At 32.9% G+C, this 24,802-nt stretch overlaps 3 protein-coding genes across 12 annotated transcripts in view; 1 reads left to right on the top strand and 2 right to left on the bottom strand.

The window, feature by feature from the left end:
• The window catches only part of LOC128176598 (FERM domain-containing protein 5-like), a 34,372-nt gene extending 16,897 nt beyond the window's left edge, over positions 1 to 17,475 (bottom strand). For 5 of the 6 annotated variants that reach the window (XM_052843034.1, XM_052843033.1, XM_052843037.1 and 2 more), the window contains exons 1-6: positions 17,335 to 17,475; positions 9,390 to 9,491; positions 3,722 to 3,764; positions 2,259 to 2,337; positions 1,475 to 1,572; positions 690 to 810 (exon numbers count right to left, since the gene is read on the bottom strand). In XM_052843034.1, the coding sequence (XP_052698994.1) occupies positions 690 to 810; positions 1,475 to 1,572; positions 2,259 to 2,337; positions 3,722 to 3,764; positions 9,390 to 9,491; positions 17,335 to 17,433 (542 nt within the window). In that variant the 5' untranslated portion in view covers positions 17,434 to 17,475. Of the gene's footprint in view, positions 1 to 689; positions 811 to 1,474; positions 1,573 to 2,258; positions 2,338 to 3,721; positions 3,765 to 9,389; positions 9,492 to 11,474; positions 11,648 to 17,334 lie in introns of those variants that run through there. The other variant, XM_052843036.1, reaches the window with a different exon arrangement.
• LOC128176600 (probable gluconokinase) lies at positions 12,569 to 22,668 on the top strand. Of its 3 annotated transcripts, none has more exons than XM_052843040.1 (5): positions 12,569 to 12,711; positions 18,115 to 18,145; positions 18,358 to 18,444; positions 21,822 to 21,865; positions 22,155 to 22,667. In XM_052843040.1, the coding sequence occupies exons 3-5, from the start codon at positions 18,364 to 18,366 to the stop codon at positions 22,498 to 22,500; spliced, it is 471 nt and encodes a 156-aa protein (XP_052699000.1). In that variant the 5' UTR covers positions 12,569 to 12,711; positions 18,115 to 18,145; positions 18,358 to 18,363; the 3' UTR covers positions 22,501 to 22,667. The 3 variants fall into 3 exon arrangements, with proteins under 3 accessions (XP_052699000.1, XP_052699001.1, XP_052698999.1); XM_052843041.1 differs by lacking the exon at positions 12,569 to 12,711 and adding an exon at positions 14,697 to 14,779; XM_052843039.1 differs by lacking the exon at positions 12,569 to 12,711 and adding an exon at positions 17,601 to 17,738 and having other exon boundaries at positions 22,155 to 22,668.
• LOC128176597 (adhesion G-protein coupled receptor V1-like) overlaps positions 22,536 to 24,802 on the bottom strand; it is a 100,058-nt gene continuing 97,791 nt past the window's right edge. For all 3 annotated transcript variants that reach the window (XM_052843030.1, XM_052843032.1, XM_052843031.1), the window contains exon 106: positions 22,536 to 24,510. In XM_052843030.1, the coding sequence (XP_052698990.1) occupies positions 24,244 to 24,510 (267 nt within the window). In that variant the 3' untranslated portion in view covers positions 22,536 to 24,243. The remainder of the gene's footprint in view (positions 24,511 to 24,802) is intronic.

Genomic DNA, 24,802 nt, shown 5'->3' with positions numbered 1-24,802 from the left:
GAAAAATAACATACATCAACCTATAGCTGTAACGCTTCACCTTAAAAAAAACATAATCAACTGTAAAATCATAATACATACTGCATCAAGAATTGAATAAACACTGTTGTTAAAATTTAAGAAATCATAACAAGAGCTATGCCAATCAAAACATCCCTTGGTAACAGGAAATGTTTTCCAAATGTGATGTGAATGAAGCTACTATACAAGGTAGGGGATAATCAACATCATCCTTAAATAACACTAAAGATAAAATTCAAAGAATCATAACAAGAGCTCCGCCAATCAAAACATCCCTAGGTAACAGGAAATGTTTTCCAAATGTGATGTGAATGAAGCTACTATACCAGCCCCTCTGCAATCTTTTTGTGCAATGCATAATTAAGGTCATCCTTAAATAACTCTTTGTTTCCCCTCTCACAGTTGAAACGTTAGTTGGGTAGGTAGGAAAACTGATGTTTTTTATTTAAAGTTGAGTGAAAATTCAAAAGACATATCTACAAACAATTTTAATTGATTGCCAAAAAAACCTGAATATGTTCAGATTGTGATAAAAAAAACTTCTTGGATTGTTTACAATAGGGAGAGGGTATACAATTTTTTAAAAGGTGGCTTAAGGTACTTCACATCTTGTTCAGAGACCTCTAAAAGTAACAACCATTCTCCTCTATTTTCTAAATCAAACTTACGTTAAGCTTTTGTGAATCTCCATGATTTCTGCCTCCATTTTGGCATTCTGTTTGGGGAGCATCTTGAACTCGGACACATATCCTTGGGGATGGTCCTCAGGGTGATAATCTCCAACTTCAGCTATTGAACAGATAAAGGCAGACAGACTTGTTTTATCCATATACTCATACAAGAGATGAGCCAAGTTTACATTATTAAAGACTTTCAGGGTAAATATGTGTAATCCAACTAATCATGATTTGACCATCCTTAAATTAAAGTTTGTTTAGAATTGCTGCATGGAGGTCTCTAGACCCAAGAGGAATTTAGGAATGGAATTTTTTTTTATTTTTCAAACTTATTAAAGTTTAACTAATTAAAAATTTATAATAAAATAAAAATCTCCATATTAAAAATAAATTCTCTATTACTATATTTTGTACTGTATTTGCTATTAAAATTATATCAGCCGGGGTGGTGGTGGTGGGAGTGGGAGGGGTATTTCAATGAGGAGGGAGGCAACTCCAAACAAACAATAATTATTACATGAAAACGATAAGAAATATACCTTTACTTGTATACATAATAAATGAACAGTTAATCACAAGAACTCCAACTATTTTGAACAGGTGAGCTATAAATTGAGCTTGGAAAATTGCCTTAAAGTTTGAGTTCATTAACTCCAACTGATAAATTCCTACTTCTGACTTCAAAATTACAATTGCAAGAAATATGCATGCCATGAACTATAATTAACTTAAAACATGGATAATAGACGAAGTATTAACATGTTTTATGTACTTACACTGAATGATATAGGCTGCCAAAACAAGAGCATCAGCCTGTGAGCACAGCAGTCGGCCATGATGGAGGTCCCGCCTCAATTGTAAGAACAAATAGTACCTGGCAAAACACAGGACAATCATCACAGAGCTGATTGAATGATGGGACAGGCAAGTCATACAATACTATGGAGGCTAAAATATTACCCTGTTCATCCACAGAAAGAAGAATGATATGTGCCTTAGAAGATGAGACATGCAGGCATGTCCAAATTATACTATGGTGGTTATTTCAAGAAATTATTTTGCACCTTATACAAAATGAAGTTCTTTACTATTCTACTTTAGGCTATAATGTATATTACATCTGATTGTTTGCCCTTAATACTGTACTAATTGGGTAATTATGACAAGTGTTCCCGGTGTAAACCCCAAGTATGACTGTTGATTCCAAATTAAAGTTCATCTCATTGCAATCTCAGTGTTATGCAAATAGTTGATATTCTAATTTTGGAAAATCCTCAACATTTCTTTGTTCTCATCAATAACTGTGGAAGAATTTTTTTTTTTGTGACCATACAGTCCCTATTAAGAATAATCTACTGACAAAACAACTGGATCAAAATAGTTTATACAACTGCAGCTCTAAATGTAGATATGTAAATGTCTGTGTTGTACATGAAGTTATCAAATATAACTGCAAATATTAATTATAAGTACATGTTACAAACATCATACACATTTAATTAAAAAAAAAGGCATAGATTTGAGGGAGTATTAATTTATATAACTTTTCCAGCTGCATACCTTGTTATTTCTTCATGTAACTTCATTGGGTCGGAAGGATAAAACTTCACTCGAAAACACAAAACGCATGGGTTAACTCCTGCAATAAAAACAAAGAATACAGCTATACTTAGGTGTTTTTGTCAAAAAATACTACACTTCTATGTCAATAATGTCATACCTGGAGACAAATGTAACATACCAAACAGTTCAGGAACAATATAATATAGTTTAATATTTCAAATTCATGATATTTAATATTTTCAAAGAGTTCTTCAGTTAATGATATATTAACTTCTTAATTCTAACTTTAAAACAGCAAATCAAATAATTATACAATACAATACACATGACATATTTCCAAAAGTGAAGTAAGATGTTGTTTGGAATAAATGAAGAATAGAAACAAAATAGATTTGTATTTAATCAATAACTTAATATTTCCTATTTCTAAGCTACTTCTAAAAGCAATTCTCTTGTAAATTGTTTTGATTTTTTTATTTGATTGATTTTTCTTCAGAGTAATCTCCAAAAATTTACATTTAATACATAAAAACATAACTCTACATATCCAATATAGAAACCTACACACTGTACAATATTTGTTTGACCTTATAAAAATGAAAATGTATTGGTCAAAAAAAGATGAAACAGGAAGTATACATGTATTTTAAATGCGCCTCTTATTTTACCGATGGTCACCTTTAGTTTCATTTTCCCGAAATGTACGTCAGAAAAAAATTGACTGTTATGTGAGATATCAGCTAACTGACACAATCCAAAAAATATTCAACTTGCTGCAAATGATAGTTATGTGAGCTGAAGCCATATGTACGTTATTGCTTCCAAAACAAGTTGCATGTAGTTGTAATTAGCTTTTGTGGAACAAGACATTTAATAACACATAGCTCATTTCCAGTTGGACAAAGATGAGGATGATGGGTAATCATTAAAGTCCCCCGAGAGATCAAGATGGCTTGATTGGAGAGGGCGATTGAACTACAGAACAGGACATCATAATTGGTCTTTATATAGAATGTCCTGTCTTACAAAGAAGTGAATTAGCATCGCATATGCTAAATTCAGAGAATACTGACTGGGTTTTTTTTTTCTGTTCCTAACAAATGATTTAATGTGGATTGAGCCAACTTCGTATTTCAGAATTGTCTGTGTATGTCTGTCTCATTGTCCTGCCCTAGCAGTCAAAGGGATTCGAATAGCCCAATCACCATGGAAACCACTTAGTATTCACTACATCCTATTTATTTGATGCATCTGCTCAGTATTGTTCCGTAAAAAAAAAAACACACAGAAAAAACCAAGTCTTGGCATCATCGTGAATTCTATGTATCTTCAATTCTGTTTATTTTGTGTCCTCGTAAGGTCAAGCGAGGTCCCTCCTTGTAGCTAGTCTACACAGCTAAAGTGTGGGCGACAGCTGCAAATTTCCGTATGACTCAGAGATGTTAATCATGCAGTCTTACCTTTCAGCTGTTTATACACCGACTTCAAAGGATCTAACCAATACTGTAATGTACCAAAAAAAATACAAGTGTTATAATACCGAACAATAAATGCTGAAATAGTTTTTCATAAATGATGTCTCCCATGATGCAGCCCCTTAAAATAGTTCTTTACTTTATTTCATATTTTACACATCATATAAATAGTCTGTGAGAATTCCTCCTTTCATTCTTTTTTTGCCATTAATTAAACATCAATAGGGGAAGGGAGCTTTTACACCATCACTGGTAATACAGCACATTCCCCTTGGAGGAAGCTGCCACACTGCACAGCCAGCTATAAACTTTTCACTTCATCAACCTATCATCTCCTGTCTAAATGAACACAATATAGGAGCTGAGCAATAGCTCCTCTGGGGCTCAACCATGACGTAATAAGATTGCACTCTATCATTATGGGATGTAGCCAAACAGGCAAGTTACTGAAAACCGCTAATCATCGTGTTATCAAACATGCATGTGCACCAGGCACCACCCTCTAACAAAGCATGTGTTATAGATGAAACATTTTTTCAGCATTTGGTTTTTACATAACCAATTTATTTCTATTGAAATTTCATTTAATATATTACTGTTTTAAGGATAGAATTTACCAAGGGAAAGGTAAATTTGCTGATACAGACTGTTTACTAAAACATTTCAAGGTTGTTTGTGAGACTGTTTTCATTCTTTACTTATAACATGTAAAAATATATACACTGAAGTCGCCAACCTACCAGCAGCTGCTGCAGTCTGAATGATTCATTCACTCGGCTGCTGGACGGTTGATGAATAAAAATTGACTTTATGCAATGATCTCTCTGTTATAGAACAGTTCACTAATACATGCATAGTATATATTCTTTTAGTTTACATATATCATGTGTTAGATATTTTCTACCTCAGATAAACCTATGGTTACTTTGGCATCTCTTAATCCTTTAACATATTGAACCTCCTGTTTCATAAAACTCAAAGAGCACAACAAACTGTACATAGCAGCTCATCCCTGGCATGGACTTGTAAAAATCCTGTATTGGTGTATTTTTTAAAAACATTTAATTTGGGCCAACAGAAATCCTTTATATTGTACTTTGCCCTCATAGTCTTCTATTAAAATGTATCTTAAACATTTGAGTACTGTAGATTCCTAATTAAACGCAAGGAATTTATATTCGCGTAAAATCATGAGAAGCAAGTCTCGCGGATTTTAAATCCTCGCTTTTATTTGCTGAGAGCTGGGAACTATAAGAAATAAGGATAAATCTTCTGCGTTCCTGATTTTATATTCTCACGATTTGATACAAAACAGTGGGAACACGCAATTAAGTGCTCGCGTAATATAAGGAATTTACAGTAAATTTTTCCTTAATATTGGTACTTTGCCCTCATGCATGGTCTTGTACAAATCTTGCATTTCTGTATTTTAAACATTTGAGCAAATTACAATATTTCTTATTGGTACTTGGCCCCCATGGTACTTTAAAATCTAGCAGCATTAACATTAGAGGATAAAGCTAACATAATCAGGTATGATAGTTTTGCCAAGATGGTCCAATGGTTGGTAAAATCTGTCAGTTAAACATTACAGACTTAGTTACTGATGATGCTAGACAAACTTCATGAAATTTTGGAAAATTATGATTATTTCCATATCAGAATATTTCAGTAACGTTTTACCCTTTATGGTCCTATGGAATTTTGCAATTAGCAATCAATCAATCAAGCTTTAAAATCACTTACTGGTTTTACCCTTACATCTATACATGTATAAATTAAATAATATATATAGCCTATTAATTTTCCATGGCTTAAATGAAATTTAGATTTGCAAAATGGACATGGAAACAAGGCATCATAATCAATAATTTTTCTTTGGCTATATCTTAAATACCTTGTTATGGGATCACTAAAATCTCAATATCTTACAAGAGGCCCAGGGGCCACATCACTCACCTGAGCAACAAAAGCCATAAGAGTATTACAACTATATTACAACTAGTACCAATTTCACTTTGACAAAATAGTATAGTAGATCTTGCACAAAAAGTTGAAATATCTGCCAATTTTTATCCACATATTTTTATGGTAAATACCAACCCCCTTTTGTTGTTTAAATATTTGTGAGGAGATTTTTCTCTATTCCAATTTAAATATCCCCCCTTTTTGTGGTCCCACTATTTTTCCAGGGAAGCATGGTTTGATCAATCTTTTGGCTCAGGTGAGCTAAAAACGAAACAAATTGGCATAATCTACCTTAAAAGGACACAATATAATAATTACTAAAGCCAATAAAGGAAGAAAAAAAAAGTTGAGAGTTGGAGAATAAGACTAGGTGTTAATATACACCTACATAATACTGCGGGAAATTTTATTACATCAAAATAAAAGCTTTTAATAATTTTATTTCAGATCTACCTGTACGTTTTTGATGTAAATTAGTACTTCATAAAATGTATATGGAAGAAATGACAAAAAATCATTTTTAGAAATGATAAATTCAGTAAAAGTCTACCAAACATTTTAATCTTTTATACATTTTTTTTTACCTTAAAATCCATAGAAATTAAGAATACTTTCAGACAAAGTAGATTTACCACACAAAAGAGCCTTCAAAGAATATTTTAATTCATTTGATTTGGGACATTTTAGAAACAAAGTAATCATAGACAAAAGATTTTGACTAAAATTTAAAAAGAGTAGCCATATGGTCTAAACATGTACAATGTATATAGGGCAAGAAAATTGAAAAAAAGGAAAAAGAAAATTAGCTACATATTTAAATGTATAGATATACTGAACCCCTGACCCTGTAATTCTATATCAAAACAGCTAGTATACAGAGTCCAAAAACAAATTCATCTCCGTGTTGTACAATCTATACATTCCAGGCTAAAGGAGATCTCAGATAAGGCCATGCTTTTAGCATCATAATGAAAGGCCTGTCCAATCTTTTGTCAGTAAAGTGACCCCTGGCCCGTCCAATGATAACCATTGTCGATGAGAGTGTGCAATTGTGAGTGACAGGTATTTACAACAAAAACCACCAAAAAAGGGACAATGTAAAGTGTCCCCTAAGGCCTCATCAGACAGAATTTGTCAGGTTTTACACCCCACAAAAGCCACTACGTGTAGACAGCTTCACACCATGGTCTATCAGTTCAAAATACTAGACGAATGTGGACATCTCATTTTAATCCCAACAAAATTATATAATCGTACGTCAGTTTCTTCCTGTAGAGTTTTTTTTTTTTTTTTTTTAAACTACCAGATTTCTTTTCCCCCTCAACCATTAAAGCCAATAATATCAGATTCTTCTTTTTTAAAGTGTATATGTACAAAATATGAATACATACAGTTTTCAAAAAAAATTATACAATCAAGGCATATAGGTATCCTATGATATTGTATAACTGAAGGGCCGGCCATGGTAAGAAGCTAACACTCAAAGGTGCCATGATATACACGAGCTTGCATTTCTCATATTGAGTAATATCCGTATTTTTTCACACAAAATCTTATTTATGCTAAAATAATGTCAAGTGCTGTACTCCCCTCTTTCAGGGCAATTGATATACTTTGCCAAAGTTTCAGACAAAACTACATACTTATATGGTAGTCCTTATGCAAGAAATTTGCTGAAAAACATTTACCGTAATACTCAATCAAAAGGAAATGACCAAAAAATACATGTATTTCTGTACTTATAACGACTAAATAAATTTTTTATGCAAAATCACATATTTTTTGTTTTGTCTTATGATATTTATAAACGTATGTATGCAGTATACACTTAAAGCCAGAATTATTCATCTGTCAAACTTATATAAACACTTAGTCATGACTTTGAGAAGATGTAAACAGAAAATAATTTAAGATAATAAAGATTTGAAGATTAAAGATTTGTAAATAATCAAACATGAAACATTCAGGTATTATTTAGGATTTAGAAGAAGTATAAATTCATTAGAGTGTTCTGCACGAAAATTACATTGTTTGCATAGTTCTGTTATTATATTTGAATGATATACAAGTATCAAAGACATGCCCTTTAATGGGATTTTGGTGAGTTATAGCTAGGTAATGTACATGTATAAGGGGGACAAAAATGATTTTAAAATGGTTTACATCAAGGGGATCCAGCTTTTTTGAATGTTTCAAATTGTTGAGAAGAATGTGTAGTTCCTACGATCATATGGATGTACACTCATATGGATGTACAATGATGAATTTACATTAATTATAATGGATGTTGGATGTAAAAAGAATGTATAATATGTAAAGTCCCCTTTCACCTAACTGCAAAAGAGCAGTACCGCAGTTAGGTGAAAGGGGACTTTACATATTATACATTCTTTTTACATCCAACATCCATTATAATTAATGTAAATTCATCATTGTACATCCATATGATCGTAGGAACTACACATTCTTCTCAACAATTTGAAACATTCAAAAAAGCTGGATCCCCTTGATGTAAACCATTTTAAAATCATTTTTGTCCCCCTTATACATGTACATTACCTAGCTATAACTCACCAAAATCCCATTAAAGGGCATGTCTTTGATACTTGTATATCATTCAAATATAATAACAGAACTATGCAAACAATGTAATTTTCGTGCAGAACACTCTAATGAATTTATACTTCTTCTAAATCCTAAATAATACCTGAATGTTTCATGTTTGATTATTTACAAATCTTTAATCTTCAAATCTTTATTATCTTTAATTATTTTCTGTTTACATCTTCTCAAAGTCATGACTAAGTGTTTATATAAATTTGATAGATGAATAATTCTGGCTTTAAGTGTATACTGCATACATACGTTTATAAATATCATAAGACAAAACTACATACTTATATGGAAGTCCTTATGCAAGAAATTTGCTGAAAAACATTTACCGTAATACTCAATCAAAAGGAAATGACCAAAAAATACATGTATTTCTGTACTTATAACGACTAAATAATTTTTTATGCAAAATCACATATTTTTTGTTTTGTTTTTCAAAATACTCTAACATTATATTCATTTCTATCTCTACCCAGCTACGTTTTTTTTTTAATTTAATTTTAGTGTTCATTTCTACCTATATCAAAAGGAAAAAACATGAAAATTTGCATCCTTGCTAGCCATGGGTTTCCGATACACTATGGTTCGTTTATGAGGAGCATAGTGTTTCGGAAACCCTAGGCTAGCGATGATGGAAAATTTGGCAATCATTTCTATCTCTCACAGCTTCATTTTTTTCAAATTAGTATTACCGTATATTTGGTAATTTTCGCGATGATCTAATTTTTCGCTTTTTTGTGATTTCTTTTAAATTGCAAATAATTGAATACGCATAAATTACATCTTGTATCATTTTCTATACGATACTTTTTAAATCGCAAAAAATGGCTGATGCGAATTAAAAATGTTACAGATTTTACCCGTTTTTGCAAATTTTGTGACACACAAAAAAAAAGGGATATATGGTACATGTATTAATATGCATTTCTATCTCTATACTCATGTACCGGAAAATTTCCTTTTCTTTTCCTTTTTTTTGATTTTTATCAAGGGGGTTGGGTGAGGGGGTGGGGTGACGTGTCATGATAACCTAAATAAACTAAAAGTTTCCTATCATTTCTATCTAATATACCCTTTGCTTGTCTTCCACATATCTGAGGCCAAAGTAGTCCTTCTCCACTAGGTTGAGTTTGTTACACACTTGATCAAACAGCTCCTGACCTGGGGTCTCCTTCTGAAAGACAGAATGAAAATAGTTGACAAATAGAAAAGAAGAATGAAAATCCTAGGTAAATAGGTCTTTAAGTAAGAATGTTCAAAACATATAGCGGTAATGGATTTATCTTGCTATACATTACCAAAAATAGTAGGAAAATAAGACGGTACTGTCTGCTTACACATGTCAGAAACTTGGAATATCAAAATTGGTAAATAGCCTTACAGGTAATTAAAGATCTCATAGACATTTACCTCGCATGATGGGTACCTTTGAAAATCAATGCACAAATTCATATTGCTTAAACGGGTCTGTCATTAGTCTAAGAAAATTCATTAAAAGTCAAATAAAGCATGTATGCTGCCATACTTTCTTTAAGGCAAAAATAACAACCACAAATCTCAAAGGAAGGGGGTCTTTTATACAAAGAAGAAGCAATAATTCATGTTCTCTAATGAGCAGAAAATCGCAAAGCTAGCGTCAACCTAGCTGCAAGAACAGTTCACGAGTCCGTGCATGCAGCTGAAAAACGTACAACGTATGTTGACAGAACCTGCCTTCAAGACCGGGTACCATTAGGAGGCTGGCTGCTTTCGTCAATTTAATCAATATGCTCTGACTTTATCTTATCTTAAATGGAGATCTATTGACATTTATAACCCAGGCTCCACAATCCAAAGATATACTGCCATTAAAAAATGAAAGATTTATATAACTGTAAATAAAATTCTTTTGACTGATCTTCCAGTCAGCAATGTCATGCCAGCATGTTTAATCTTATAACCGCATGGGGTTGACTCATAATATACTAATTGGGAGGACTGACAGGGTCCATGTTTCTACTCTCTATATATACACTTCAAAAGGCAGCTGTGATTGACACAATGACGGTTGAGAACAAGGCTGTACAAGATCTTTACACTGTAAAATTGTCATCTTAGTACAGCTTAAACGATTTCTTCTATTTTTTTTTTCTATCAAACAAGCTGAGTGATGATGCTATGGAAGAGTAAGCGTTCAAACTTTTTTTTTTTTTTTTACCATAAATGGCTTTGTTTGTACATGTATGAATACATTTATTTAGAAAATATTTCACTAGTAAAAACAAACATATATACCGACTTATTAATCCCACTCATACAGAATTTATCTACTTAATTGGCAAGTTCTTGCAAAACAATTCAACTGTAATAAAATTTCGACTAAATGATTGGTTTAAACGAGATTTCAAAAACGCACCTGTTCTTACAACAAGCTTCTCATTGGTTAACACTGCATATTTTGCTTTCACAAATATTTTCATTAAATTCACAGTACAAAGTTTTCGCTAATAAACTGTTAATTAGTAATGGTATTTATTTTATGTATCGTAGATATGACTATAAGATAATCATATATTTACTAAATATGAATTTCTCACGTTTGTGTGCAAGTGTCTAGATCTGATTATGCCAAAAAACAATAAAACAAGAGCATTATATACACCACCTCTGCATAAAATAGGCATTTATAGTCATGTACATCATAATCAAGCTAAAATTTCAGTTGATCACAGCAGTCTATGCACTAAGAAGTATTGTGCATGGATTTTATGTACTGGGTATTAATTTGAAAAGAAATAATGCAAGACAGGAAAATAATGGTTTTTTGCAAAATTTCTACCATCCTCAGTACTACTAATGATCGATTAATTACAATGAATGTTTATTATCAGTGCACAAAACCTGAAAATACAAATTTAGTTTTGTCACAGAAATCAAATATTTGCTGCTGGAACCAAAATAAAAATCCAATATGAAACAACATTAATGGAGACCGACACGCATGCAATTAAAAATAATGGAGGTTTTTACCTTCTAAAAATGTACAGGTATATTCAAATAAAAATACTTATCATTTGGTAAATTTAGAGTATTGAACATTGAAACACACTATTGTAGTTCTAGGCAGAGAAGAAATGATACAGATATATTGAAAAAGTGATGCAGATATGATTTTTACCTTACATTTAAACGTTTCACTGACTTCTAAGCCATCAAGGTCAGTGTAAGACACTTTCTTCATACTCCCTTGAACTAATCAATTCCTGGCTTCCTAAGTATCATTTAGAACATGCCAACAAAACCAATCACAGAAAACCAAACAGGTATATCCACATCCGATTTCAATTCCAAAATGAGATCTCCATAGAGACACGACAATTATGGCTGATGGCAAAGACAACCATCCAATATAGGAAACTTATATGTATCTCAGCCATGCAGATGCGGATATTTTTCGATTCTCTCCATAAAAAGGAGAAGGTCTTAAATAACCATTTTATCCATAATATCTGCCTGGAAAGCTGTGTCTGCTACTGCCCTGAGTCGAATTAATTCTCATCGTGCTGCTGAACAAATGATACATGTAGTAATTCCCATTCGAATAGAGTCAGCCATCAGTTCCAATCATCAGTTGGAGGATGCTATAGTTTTTTTTATGTCCATATGTTTAACTGGGTTTCTTCCTTTCTTGATTGAATCAATTATGCAAATAAGTGTATATATATCCCCTTGAATGATTGCCTGACCAGCACTCACACCCAAATGTAGAAGAGGTGGAGATTCCGAGGTTCAATGGTGCCAAAGTCCATTAATTACTGAAGTTCCACATTGCATGTTGGAGAATGAATATAAATTGAGTCATTTCTCCAAAAGTCACTATGGCGCTTACTTTCCAGTAAATTAATCTTCTCAGGTACCATTTTTGCAAAGGGAAAACTGGTGAAATTTATTGACATATAGACCAATCCCAAAATCAACACCCAGGTCTCTATGTGACCATTCAGTGATGCATTTTTTATTACTGATAGGTTTGAATTACAGCCCCTCATGACACTAGCTGACCTACATTGGCAGTCTTTGATAAAAGATCCCCCTCCCTGGGGGTCTGGTTCTGACTTGGTTATGTCACTTACTGTCCATTACAAGCTATTCTTGGAGAACATTTTGAATAAAAATAGACCCAATAAACATCGGAGCTACTGCAATATTGATAGATTTGTTTATTCTTTATGGTCATAAAGTTATCTGGTATAAAGTTTCAATCAGCGGAGCTGACAGGTTTGCTGATCTTTCAATATCATGATGTTGCGCCATGATGTAGTCATGTCATGACAGAATATTAGCATGCTTTTAATATTTTTATAGTTTGTCTTTTGGAACGGTCTACACCTGTTTGTTAAATATTCAGCTTGCAGGTAGGTAGTGATTTCTTACATAAAAATCATTTACATATTTTACAAACCGGTAGGTGCAGATATTCGCTAAAAGTATATAGGCAAGTTCTACTGTAGTTTTAAATTAGAATCTATCATATTTTGTGTAATCTTGAGAATTTATGTAAAGGATACATGCATTACATCTCTAAAGAGGTGTGGTGTGGTTTATGTTTCAGCTTCATCACATACAGTTCAATATTAAAGCCATGGGAAATACACTACCAGTATATATTCCCTGTTTGATAAATAAAATAAAGTGCATTTGTATACTCCTAGTACTTGGTCGTAATACCATGTCAAATGTTGATAATCAAGCTGCCTTTTATATATATTGTATACATCCAACAGAAGGTTGATCAATGTACATCTCACTCAAATTGATTAGCACTTGGTAAATTTGTATGAAAAATAGCAGGACAAAACCATGCCTTTTCAAATTTCTTCAATATTGATTCAGGCATCCATTGACCACACTGAGTTTGCAAAGGTTGCTTCTAGTGCACTCACGTCTCAGGTCTTTTATTCCCCTTTTCTCTCCAAATTGTAAAAGTTATGATGGAATCAAGACTCAAAATTTAACGGATGATTAAATATAGTTATCGAAATACAACTTTAATATACCCTCTATTTTTTTTTAATTCAGCTTCCAACCCCCCTCCCAACCATTTTGACAATGAAAATATAGCTATGAATTGGACATTTGAACAGGAATTATGACTACTTGAATATGACATACCGGTATTCCATTAATTTGTTTCGATGAATGAAAATACTCATCATAACCATTATACTGATCATTTATCTGTTGATGCACAAAATAATTTCTTTAGGCATCTATCACTGTCTGTATTTACATGGGACGGTGCTGTCAGAGCGTGGTACTAATGCAAGTTGTCACACAATTTGCCTGAAAGACCAGTTTCAGCCCTGCAGAGTCCTGACATTCAGAAAGGAACTGCCTCATTTCATTACATGATCACTTTATTGATTCAGCCAGGGAGCCTGTTGGTTAAAAAGGCTTTCCAATAGATAGGGCAAATTATAAAAAAAATATCAAATGAGTTGTAAAGGCATAAAATGAATTTCTTCAATGTTTCTCTTTTCCTCAACAACCCCCCTCCCTTTTTTTTTTTTACTAGAAATGTTGCAAAATAATTAAATCAGGTAGCGAGAACAATACTACTGTAATAATTGTGGAAAATCTAAGTACCTTTATTATTCATGTCAAAATCTCTTTACAACAGTTGAGGTATATAGTACATGTACACACCTATTGATAGTTCCCCAGGACAATTAAACAAAAACTTTTTACAAACTCTTGGTTTCATTGATTAGTTTACCCATGCAACTTCAAAAAATAAACTTCAAGGTAAGACAACATGGAAGTTTGAAGATTGAGGAATCTGTTTATATAAAGAATTCTATTATCTTTTTGCTACAAAGTTCCAACATGGAGGAAATAGAGCACAAAGATGTTTACATATAACAAAAATATACAGGTAAAATCTTTTCTGGATCAAATTGAGAACAGTATGAATTTATAGTGTGGAATTCAACAATAAGAAAACACTGGTGTGAGTTCATTTTCAAAATGTTTCAATTTACACACCCCCCCCCCCCCCTCCTTTTTCATAAACAGGTCTACCCAAGTTTTGTCTAAATTGATTGCCATTATAATTTAAATTATTAAATCATGACTTTTTCGTAACTGTGCCACGTACTGAATACATGATTCATCTTGAAATACCTTGCTATTGCGGAGTACATTTTTCCTAAAATGTGAAATTCATTTTACCTAAGAAGCAACCATCATTTATTTTCAAAACAAGGTGTTATTAAAACATGTCCTGTACATTATACAATGACAACTGTAGCCAGGGAAAGTATTTTATAAAAAATAATTTCCTCTTTAATAACATTTAAAAATTTCTTTTGAGACTACTTTTTGCTACTTCCTTGAGAGACTGTCAAATAACAGACTTAATATCTGTATATTACATTTGCCTACAATGTACAACTATTACCAATTTTTTTATCACTGCTAAAGGTAAGTGTCTTACATGACAAATGACATGCATACACCTCACACAATCTCAAGAAGCTAATAACAGTTTGCTTAAAATTGTGACGCACACATGTACACCATATTAAGCAGTATCATTTTTTTCTCCATCTACATGCATACTCATCCTTTAAACGTTTCAAGGTTTTTCGCATCAATGCACATTTTCCTACAGTTTTTTTAACGTAAATGTTGGTGCATCAATTTATGTTAGTACAGTGTTTTAGAACTGCAGATCAGAGTGAGCAAAGATATTCAGAAATGCATGAACAAAGCATCTATCTCTGACTTGCAGATCCTTGATAACAGATGCAGTTACCAAAGATTCATATTTTTAAAAGCATAATCTTTCATTTCATATTTAGATATTGATAAGTCCTAATGAATATCAGTGTATGGATATTTTTAGCACTGCTTTGACCTCTGCATGTATCTTTCGGCCCAGAAATCTCTAATTAGCTTTTCCCTTCTCCATCTTCCATCTCTGCTTATATTAATGCAATGTCTAATTAAGTTTCACAGCACCATCAAGAGAAACTTGTGATACTAGTAATTCCGAAGAAGGCAACGTTGCACTCAGGAAGAAAACATTTCTAGCTTTCTAGGATTGAAACAATATTAATTAAAGCAAAATTAAGAGGAATAGGAAAAGCATCCAGAAAGAAAAATTTATGTTTTTTTTGTTTTGTTCATTAGACATTCATAGTTTGGTTTGCTGAAATCAGTGAAATCACAGGTTACAGAAACTTTACAGGACATCAATGGATGGTGTACTGTATGTGGCTTATAAAACGCCATTAAAGTTGAATGTCATTTCAAAATAACCCAATATAATATGACAAATTTACTAGTACATTTGTAATACATTAAAATGACTTAAGACAGCTATTAAGTTATTTAATTATTTCCTAAAGTGAAATTTAGAAGATTTATATCTATGCATTAAAATTTACACTATTGTTATTAATGATAAACATGATCAAATTGGTTGCTTGGGCCTTAGGGAGAGGGCTTAATAAGTTATGGAACTTGTACCCAATCCCATTGTGTAAATATACAATAAAATATGTTCAAACCAATGATAAACATGATTAAATTGGTTGCTTGGGCCTTCATTTTGTAAAAACCAAACTTCAATACACATATGTGATATAAAGACTTAAACAGATGAAATATCTAAAAAAAAATTCAATCGATTATACCAAGTGCATGGTTTCACAATAAAAATTATTGATCTGATATATGCAATTACTGTTCATGAGCAAACATATGTAACACACCATTAGATGAAGCAGATATACTTAATATCGTGTAAATGTCTGAGTAGATGTATAAGATTAGAAGATTTTACAATGAAAAAAAGGTTTGACAATTGCACATATTAAGAAATATTTCTGTACAGATCCAGACGGATCATCTGATACAATTAAAAGCCTGTGGTCTTGGGGTCCCAGACCCCCTGCTAAATGTAGATGCTGAGGAGACCTAGCTCGATCAATGTATGGGAATAAACATTGAACTAGCTAATTTTGAAGTTGCTTTAATTGTTTAACTCATTGCAATTTATACCAATTCAAAATTCTAAAGATAATTTTGCACTTACATTATGCTCAATAAATATGATCATACAAAGTAAATAAATGTAAGAAACAGCAAAAATAAAGCTGAATATTGTTGATATAAGGTAAACACTTCAGCATATAACACGAAAACCTCTAGGTGGTCCAGGCTATAGGAATAAATAAATTGCTTGAGATTCTGGGGCCCATGTTCGAATCCCGGGCCCATGTTCGAATCCCTGTCTGGTCCGTAATAATTTGTTCCATTCCGTTACGCAGTGTTTTGGTTTTTATGCATCAATGTGTAATGATTATGATGTAATGCTTATTGTCTCATGCTGTTTCTTTGATCTTAACTGTCCTTGGGATGAATTAAAAGGAGATTTTTTAAAACTAAAATCAACAAGTGACTCATAATAATTTAACCCACACAAACAACTCAAGGAAATAACATAGGACAGATCTTCTGGTAAACAAAATATACTAGTGATGTAGGAGCACAACAAGATATACAATGTACTGTTTTATAGATGGGATTTATTTTCAATGCCTGAAAGTTGCAAGTTAATGACCATGCTTCAGTAGGCCTAGTTGATAGCGTGGTAATTTATTCATTCAATTGAAATCATACACAAATGAATATCTGATATCTACCAGTATAGTTCAAATTTACCCAAAGATATCATTCAATTGATTTATTATTATATACGCTATCGCATTATCAACTCATGCGTAGCGTTGTTTTATACTGAGTCTCGCTGGGGTGCAAGGGGTCAATTGCAATCATCATTCCAAGTGCTATAGAATTACCGTGCTATAAGCCTGGATTTTGAGGGAGAATATCAAATTCACATAACCAAAAACCTGTTCCTGTTAAAAAGTGTATCATTTTAATGCTATGGTGTGTTACAAACGCCATGCATTATGTATGATGAACATGTAAACAGGCCAGGTCAATGACAAGCCTGCATGCATAAATACCTTGAAACTTAGACTTTGGGGCTCCGAGTCGTCTAGAAACCGAACAGAGCATTGTAACTCGGTGTGGACATCACCTTTCACGCTCTTTTTGCGAAACATCTTGATGAATGAGACCTAAAGTGTATCGAATTTCCTCAACGTTACCCAAGATTCATTAATTTTCACACATCGATACAAAATGGAAGACCGGCTTAGTCACATGACCAAAGGTTATATTTCGGGATCCATCTGATCGTAACGTTGAAAATCATCGAAAATTCTGAAGTGTTCCGTATGGGGGACAACTTGCCCAACAGCGAACAGCTGACAGACAGCCAAAATGTGTTAGCGCAATTAACATGATTAAGAGCAAGACAGTTTACAAGAATGATATATGTTGTAATTGGAGTATGTGGAAGTGGAAAGTATGATTATGAAAAGTCAATTACGTAAAATTACTTGTTTGCTATATAAATAACTACAGGTGGATCTTATACACGATTTTTCCAATGTTCACGTTACATATTTAACGTTATAATAGTGTTTGAATCAATGCATTTAAATGTAAGATTATCTTTTTTTTAAACATTTACAGCGAAAAATTCCAAACACATGTTTTTTGGAAGGGTTAGATCCATAGGTTTTGAAGATTAAATGAGAAAAAAATTAACGTTCCTTAATTTGACCTAAAATTGAATATACTGCAGGGACGGTGAGGGGATACAGATATAAAATTACATAGAATAAATTTTGTAGTTTTGGATTAGATTTTATATATGATGATGGTTTGATCTTTTCCAGGACAACTGTTGGGAAAAAATTGGCTGAAAAGGTATATATGAGAGAGAGAGAGAGAGAGAGAGAGAGAGAGAGAGAGAGAGAGAGAGAGAGAGAGAGAGACTAAAACTTAATTTTATAAAAGGAGCATTAAACATCATTTATAATCTAGCTGGCCCATGGGGGATTTGAAATGCATTAGTTACATTTTTTTGAAAATGAATTTTATGTACATGCAGTTCAAAAAAAATTTCTACAATTTTGAAGCTCAAAATGCTATTCAGAGATGCAGATGAATTCCATTCAAAAGAAAACAAAAAGAAGATGTCTGAGGGAATCCCTTTGACAGATCAGGTACATGTATAATCATAGATGTGTTCTATACAAGCTGTATTGTTTATACTTTGTCCCAAGATATTTATGCAGCACAATTTCTTAAATCATTCGATATATGTATACCGATACATGTACCTCATGAAGAATCCAAACAATGTTCACCTGTATTCATGTCTAACATGAATTCTGTTTCCTTCAATTCATTTCATTGAAAAGCATCATCTATGACTTGTCCAATCATGAAAATAGCAATATATAATAGTTCCATTGATGAATTTCTGAAAATTTGATAAATCTCTCTCTCTCTCTCTCTCTCTCTCTACTATAAGTAGAAAAATATTAATACAGGCCATATCTTTTCTATCCAAACTAAGTCAAACATTTAAGAGTATTAAAATATATCTTGAGAACAAAGATTTTAACTTGATAATTTTAAATGTACACCCATGCAGGTAGGTAAATAAAGTAAGCAGAGAGATGTTGAAGTATCTGCCACTGTCTTTTTTATTAATCTAGTAAATTAATGGAGATTTGATTGAAAAATTAATTGCTGTTTATTTTAGGAAATCTAGATTATATTTCTAGAAAAAAAAAGTGATTTGGTGTTTTTTGTATTATTTTTTAAATTTCTAAAAATTAAGTCTTTATTTCAGTGAATATTGTCAAGGACATTTAATTCAGGGAGATTTGGTTCTATTTGTTGCTAATTTTCAATGATACAAAAGCCTAAGAGATATGATGTTATTTGTCACTAAATGTTTAAAGAAGGGTTGGGTTGGTGAAATTTTGCACTTTTTGTTGCTGACTTTGCAAAAAAGTTCAGTTTTGGGAGATTTTTTGCTGACTTTTCAAGAGAGTATTGGAGATTTGGTGCTTTTTGTCGCTGACTTTTCAAGAGAGTTTATGTTTGGGAGATTTGTCACTATTTGTTGCTGACTTTTAAAGTTTAGGTGTGGAAGATTTGTTGCCATTTGTCACTGACTTTACTAGAGAGTTTAGGTATGAGAGATTCGATGCTATTTGTCGCTTACTTTTCAAGAGAGTTTAGGTGTGGGAGATTTTTGTCACTTACTTTTCAAGGGGTGGGTTAGACATTACTGGTGCTATTTAATTGGCATTGACTTCTGTAGACAATATCTAGAGACTATCCACAAGCCCCTACCCCCCCCCCCCCCTCCCCTTCTTACATTAACTCAAGTGACATGAAAGTACCCAGATGATAAGGTTGGCAAATCATGCGAGGTGTTCAGAGTGACTTCCGAATGATAAAAGATGTCAATATTTCCCATTATAAATTCCTTAAGAAATTATGAATTTCTCTGGGCGAAAATAGATGAGCTAGGTATCAATGAAGAAATCTTAAATATTTTCTCCTTCATCAATTTCCATTTTACTTTTTTGACAGGTAAGTATATTTTTGTTAGAAATCTTGAAAATGTGATGGAAACATTAACTTGGGCACTGACTATAGTCATTAACTTCAATATATATGTACTACATATGTAAATGTAGTTATACAAGTGCATGCATTGAACAATTCTGTATTTCAGATAGAAAGAATTACTTTAATTTTATATTGTAAATGTATAATTTCAATTAAAATAAAGTTTTAGTATACACTTGCATACTTCCTCTCCATTGACTTTAACAGGAGCAGGTATGTCTACATTTAATATCATTGTCTCCGTCTTCTTCTTGCTGATTTGTAGCCCCACCTGCTATCCTATGTTTGCAGTCTGTTGGTCTTGACTTGGATATGCTGGTGTGTGTGAGGGCAGCAGCGCAAGGTTGTCCACAAAGTTTAGATCCTCCAAACCTACAGTTTTTCACATCGAAGAAGGTGTTGTTGTGTCCCAATGAGCATCTGAAGTTGTTGTAGAAGCTAGCCCTTGATCAGGTGGACCAGTTTGGATGGGTTTCCATAATGTTCTAGAATGTCCCAAAGGCTATCTCGGTGTATGCTTTCACATGCTTTTTTCAAAGTCTACAAAGTTCACATACAGTTGTCTGCCACTCTGTGCACTGCTCTAGATCTATGATGTTTTGGAGTGTGAAGGTCTGGTCGGTACATCCCCATTGTTTCCTGAACCCTGCATGTCCCTCAGTACAATGTCAGCAGTATCTGACATTCTTTTAATAATTATTTTGGCCAGAATCTTGCTTAGTATTGACAATAGAGTTATTCAGTTGTTACAATTGCTCAGAGCTCCTTTCTTTGGGAACTTGAAAATCACCATGCAGTCATCAGACTCTTTGTCTCCATCCCACACAGATGTGAGCAGTGGCCACAGGATGGTGGCTGCTATCCCAAGGTCCACCTTAAATATCTCTGCATGAAGATTGTCACAACCTGGTGATTTCCGCTCTTGAGGTTAGTGATTGCATCCACTATTTCATCTTGAAAGTGTTCAGCTCTTATTTCCTCTTATTCCTTGTCTAGTGTCAGCAGTTTTAACAAAAATTCATGTTTGTACTTGATAAGTCCTCCTATGACTCCTCTGAATTTATCACACTATTGTTTGGTGATCTTGTATGTTATTATACTCTTACTTGCTCTCCTTGTACTGCCGCCTCCTCTGCCTCGGCTGCAAGATGGTCCATTGGTCCATGGTTTCTCTCTTGTCAAGGTGTGCAAGGTTCTTTACTCTCTTGTGGGCCACACTTTACATCTCCTCTTCATCTTTCTCTCTCTCTTAAATAGCACAGAGAGTTTCTTGCTGGATCCAGTCTTTCCTGGCGTTTTTCTAACGATGGCCAGGCATCTTCTTGCTACTTTCAGTGTACTTTTATGCGACTTGTTTCCATACGATGTCCACATTGGTTTCTTCATGTTAAATTTTTTATCTTGCCGAGATGGCTAAGTGTATGGTTCGGTGGTTGCACACTGGTAGGAAAGTAGGTTTCGCAGGTCTATAATTCAAACCCTACGCAAGATGAAGGTGAAGCTCCAATAAAGTGAATTTCTAAAATCTAATATGGAGATACATGTATTACTGTTTAGCGGAAAAATATTTGTTTCCTTGTAGGTAATAGCTTTTTTGGATGGCTTCCTTATAACAGCTATGTTTATATGGTCTAACAAATATTAAGTATATTGTATATAATATAATTCTTTGACAACACTCAGTTATCCTTAGCTCTCATTTGAAACAAGTTTGCATGATAATTATTAGATTAATTTCATCTAATGTAATACAGGTGTTTATTACTAACAGTTAAATACAGTTACAGTGACAACATAAAAAAATCACACTTACAATGAAACCAGTTTCATTTTGTCCATAATAATAAACTTGTACGGATATTATAAATTGTGCTTATCATAAAGAATCAAGTTTGTTCTTCTCTTAATTGCACTTCACTAAAATTGTGCATGTTTACTGAATTTTTAACAGGATAGATTTCCTTGGTTATTGGCAATACACAACTACATGAAAGGGTAAGATTAAATGCAAATTAATACATGTATATATTTGAACCAGTATCAATGTATGTGTAAAAATTAGCACATCAGTGAAGATTTATTATTTTTATTAAAAATATGGTATTATCACTAGGAAATACCTAATTAAAAATATAATATTACCAATTATGACATCTCCTTATATTATTCTCAATTAAAATGATAAAAAAGGCATGATAGTGTTCTATTGATTAGTTTTTTAAGATGAATTATTACATTTTGAAATGATAAAATCAAAATGAATTAAAAACCACCACTTTTTCAGACTTTCAAATGAAGGGAAATCTGGAGTGGTGACCTGCTCTGCTCTGAAGAAACTGTACAGAGATATATTAGTCAATGGACAAGCAACTGTACCCCAGAAGGAACCACCGCAGGTGGTACCAATGATTAAGGACCTTGTGTTTGTTTTGCTGCATGGTGACAGGGAGATCCTAGAGGAGAGGATGAACCAACGTGTGAGTCACTTCATGCCAAGCTCCTTGCTCACTTCTCAACTAGCAACCCTAGAGGTTCCTACCGAGGAGGAAAAATGTGTTCAAGTTGACGTTAAAAACTCTCCCGACAGTTTGGTGGACCAAATTATTGACAAAATAAAAACTTTGTATTGATTTTTACCCACATAGAAATGATTTTATTTCTGAAACAAATTGGTGTTGATTTTTTTATTAAATGTTCATTTTTTTCTTTTAGCTACATGTATTTTCATACTGCATATTGTAAATTTACAACTATGAAAATTTTGATCATCATATTCTGCAATAAAATTGAAGAGGTAAAATTGTGAGATTATTTGATCTTTGCTGCCTTTTGATAGAGTCTTTAAAAAGTACAGGTTGAAAAAAATATTGAAATTATTGATATCACTGAATATTAAAGTACCTCTAAAGTTTTGTAGGCATCAAAAGTGTGATGAGACTCCCATGCCAAAGTCCAATGGTCTGCACCAATTGCAACCCCAATGATTTGATATGCCGAAGTCTGATGGTTCACGTGCAGTTGCCAAAGTGTGATGGTTTGCCCTGCCAAAGCCCAATGGTTCTACATAGATTCGATAAAAATAAAAAAGTTGTTTCCATTTACCTTATGCAATAGTTCAAATAACCCAAATACAATTGTATGTGCGAGATACAAGCAAAAATGAATCAAGAATAAAAAAGGGGAATAACTCTGCTTATGAGGATTGCTGCTTTATCTATGAGTGCCGTTGGTTAAAACACAAAGAATAAATCATTTTTGACTAAGTTGCAGCAGTTTTGTATGTAACAGGTATATTTACACAAGACGTCACTATAGTCGAGACTGCCTGATACTACCATCTTTGGTTGTTTTTATTGTTGAACTAAGAGCAACGATGTTGTCGATGATGTTGATATAACTTTATGTCACAAACGTGGATTTTTCAACACCATTGGACTTTGGCATATCCAGCCATTGTACTTTAGCGCGTAGAGCATATAAATGCAGACCGATGAACTTTTGCATAGTCTATCATCGTACTGTGATTTGATGCGTCTTTATAACTATACAGACCATTGGAATTTAGCTTAACCATCAGACATTAGAGTCCGCATCAACAACATACTGTCAGACTTTGGCATAGATCGTCAGACCTTTGCATGACCATCAGACTTTGATGTGACCATCGGACTTTTAAGTCTTACATATATACCGTAATTATATATATAAACACATCTTGTTTTTTATGTTAGTAACTGTATCCCCTGAGTTTTAATTATCTTTTACAACAAAATAAAACCTGAAATGTCTATTCTTATTATTTAAAGAAAACACATTACTTGTAGAAATACATGTACTTTATTGTTTTGGTAACAACCCAGCAAAAAAAAAAATGCATATCATATTATTTTAGAATGTTATTAAAAATTAAAAACTGTACTTTTAATCTCATTGACAGTTTGAATTTCAATCAATAATTGTCTTTAAAAAAAATATTAAAAAGTTGATGCAATCATACACACAACGTAATTTTCTTTCATAAAATGCACATGTACTTTAAAAATTTTGACATTTAAAAATGAAACAATGTGATAAAATTATTATTTTGAAGATAATAATGATAGACAGAAATGATATGGACATGGACCAAAAATACTCACTGACAGATAAAATAATAAACATACATGGACATGACTGAACACATACACACGTATTTCCATAAAATGAAAAGCGAAATATATATATATATATATGCATATCAAATAAATTATAATCATTATAATAAGATATTGGATCACTGGTTCAGTCTTGTTTGGACTAAATGCATCATAAAAAAGATGCAACTTTTGTTCTTTTCATGGATTTAATAAAAATTATTTATCTTTATAATTCAATCATAAATGTGTATCTGCTATGGATATTCTCCTCATTTCGTAGCGATCCACTTTACTCGAGATTTCTGAGATCTTGTCTGATCCGATGCTGTCTGCGTCACTAGAACTCTCTTGTGTTTTGAGCGCATACAAGAGGTCCTGAAAATCCTCCTCCCCATCTCGGATTAACACCGGGGGAGTCACATAGATGTTGCCACTAGAGGGCAGCGTACGTTTGACTTTCATGGTCGTGGATTTGGATGGCATGGTGGATTCTCTCTCCCACTCCTGCAAACAAAAGCAAAGTTAGTGTGATATACTTGCATTCATCAAAGTCATGTAAACTTGCGTCATTAGGTCTTGCAATTTATCAACATAAATTGGAAGGCAATGATTCATCCCCCACACAGGAAAAGAAAGTGTGAAATATGTGGAGGAAAAGCCAATAGGAAGGAAAATTATATATTGTAGTACCCGTAAAAAATATTTGCAACAATTAAGATAGGAAAATATCCCCAAGAATGTTGAAATTGCAATGTCATATGATTATCAATAATATTATATATAAAACAAATTTATC

Source organism: Crassostrea angulata, chromosome 3 (assembly GCF_025612915.1).
Source record: "Crassostrea angulata isolate pt1a10 chromosome 3, ASM2561291v2, whole genome shotgun sequence".
Taxonomy (NCBI): domain Eukaryota; kingdom Metazoa; phylum Mollusca; class Bivalvia; order Ostreida; family Ostreidae; genus Magallana; species Magallana angulata.
The sequence above is the reverse complement of the archived record's forward strand: the minus strand, read 5'-3'. Positions and strand labels throughout refer to the sequence as shown.

Coding starts and splice junctions, on each gene's coding strand:
- LOC128176600 (XM_052843039.1), top strand. CDS start 17,701: ATGATATATGTTGTAATTGGAGTATGTGGAAGTGGAAA. Junction 17,739..18,114: donor GGAGTATGTGGAAGTGGAAA/GTATGATTATGA, acceptor GATCTTTTCCAG/GACAACTGTTGGGAAAAAAT. Junction 18,445..21,821: donor GAATCCCTTTGACAGATCAG/GTACATGTATAA, acceptor AATTTTTAACAG/GATAGATTTCCTTGGTTATT.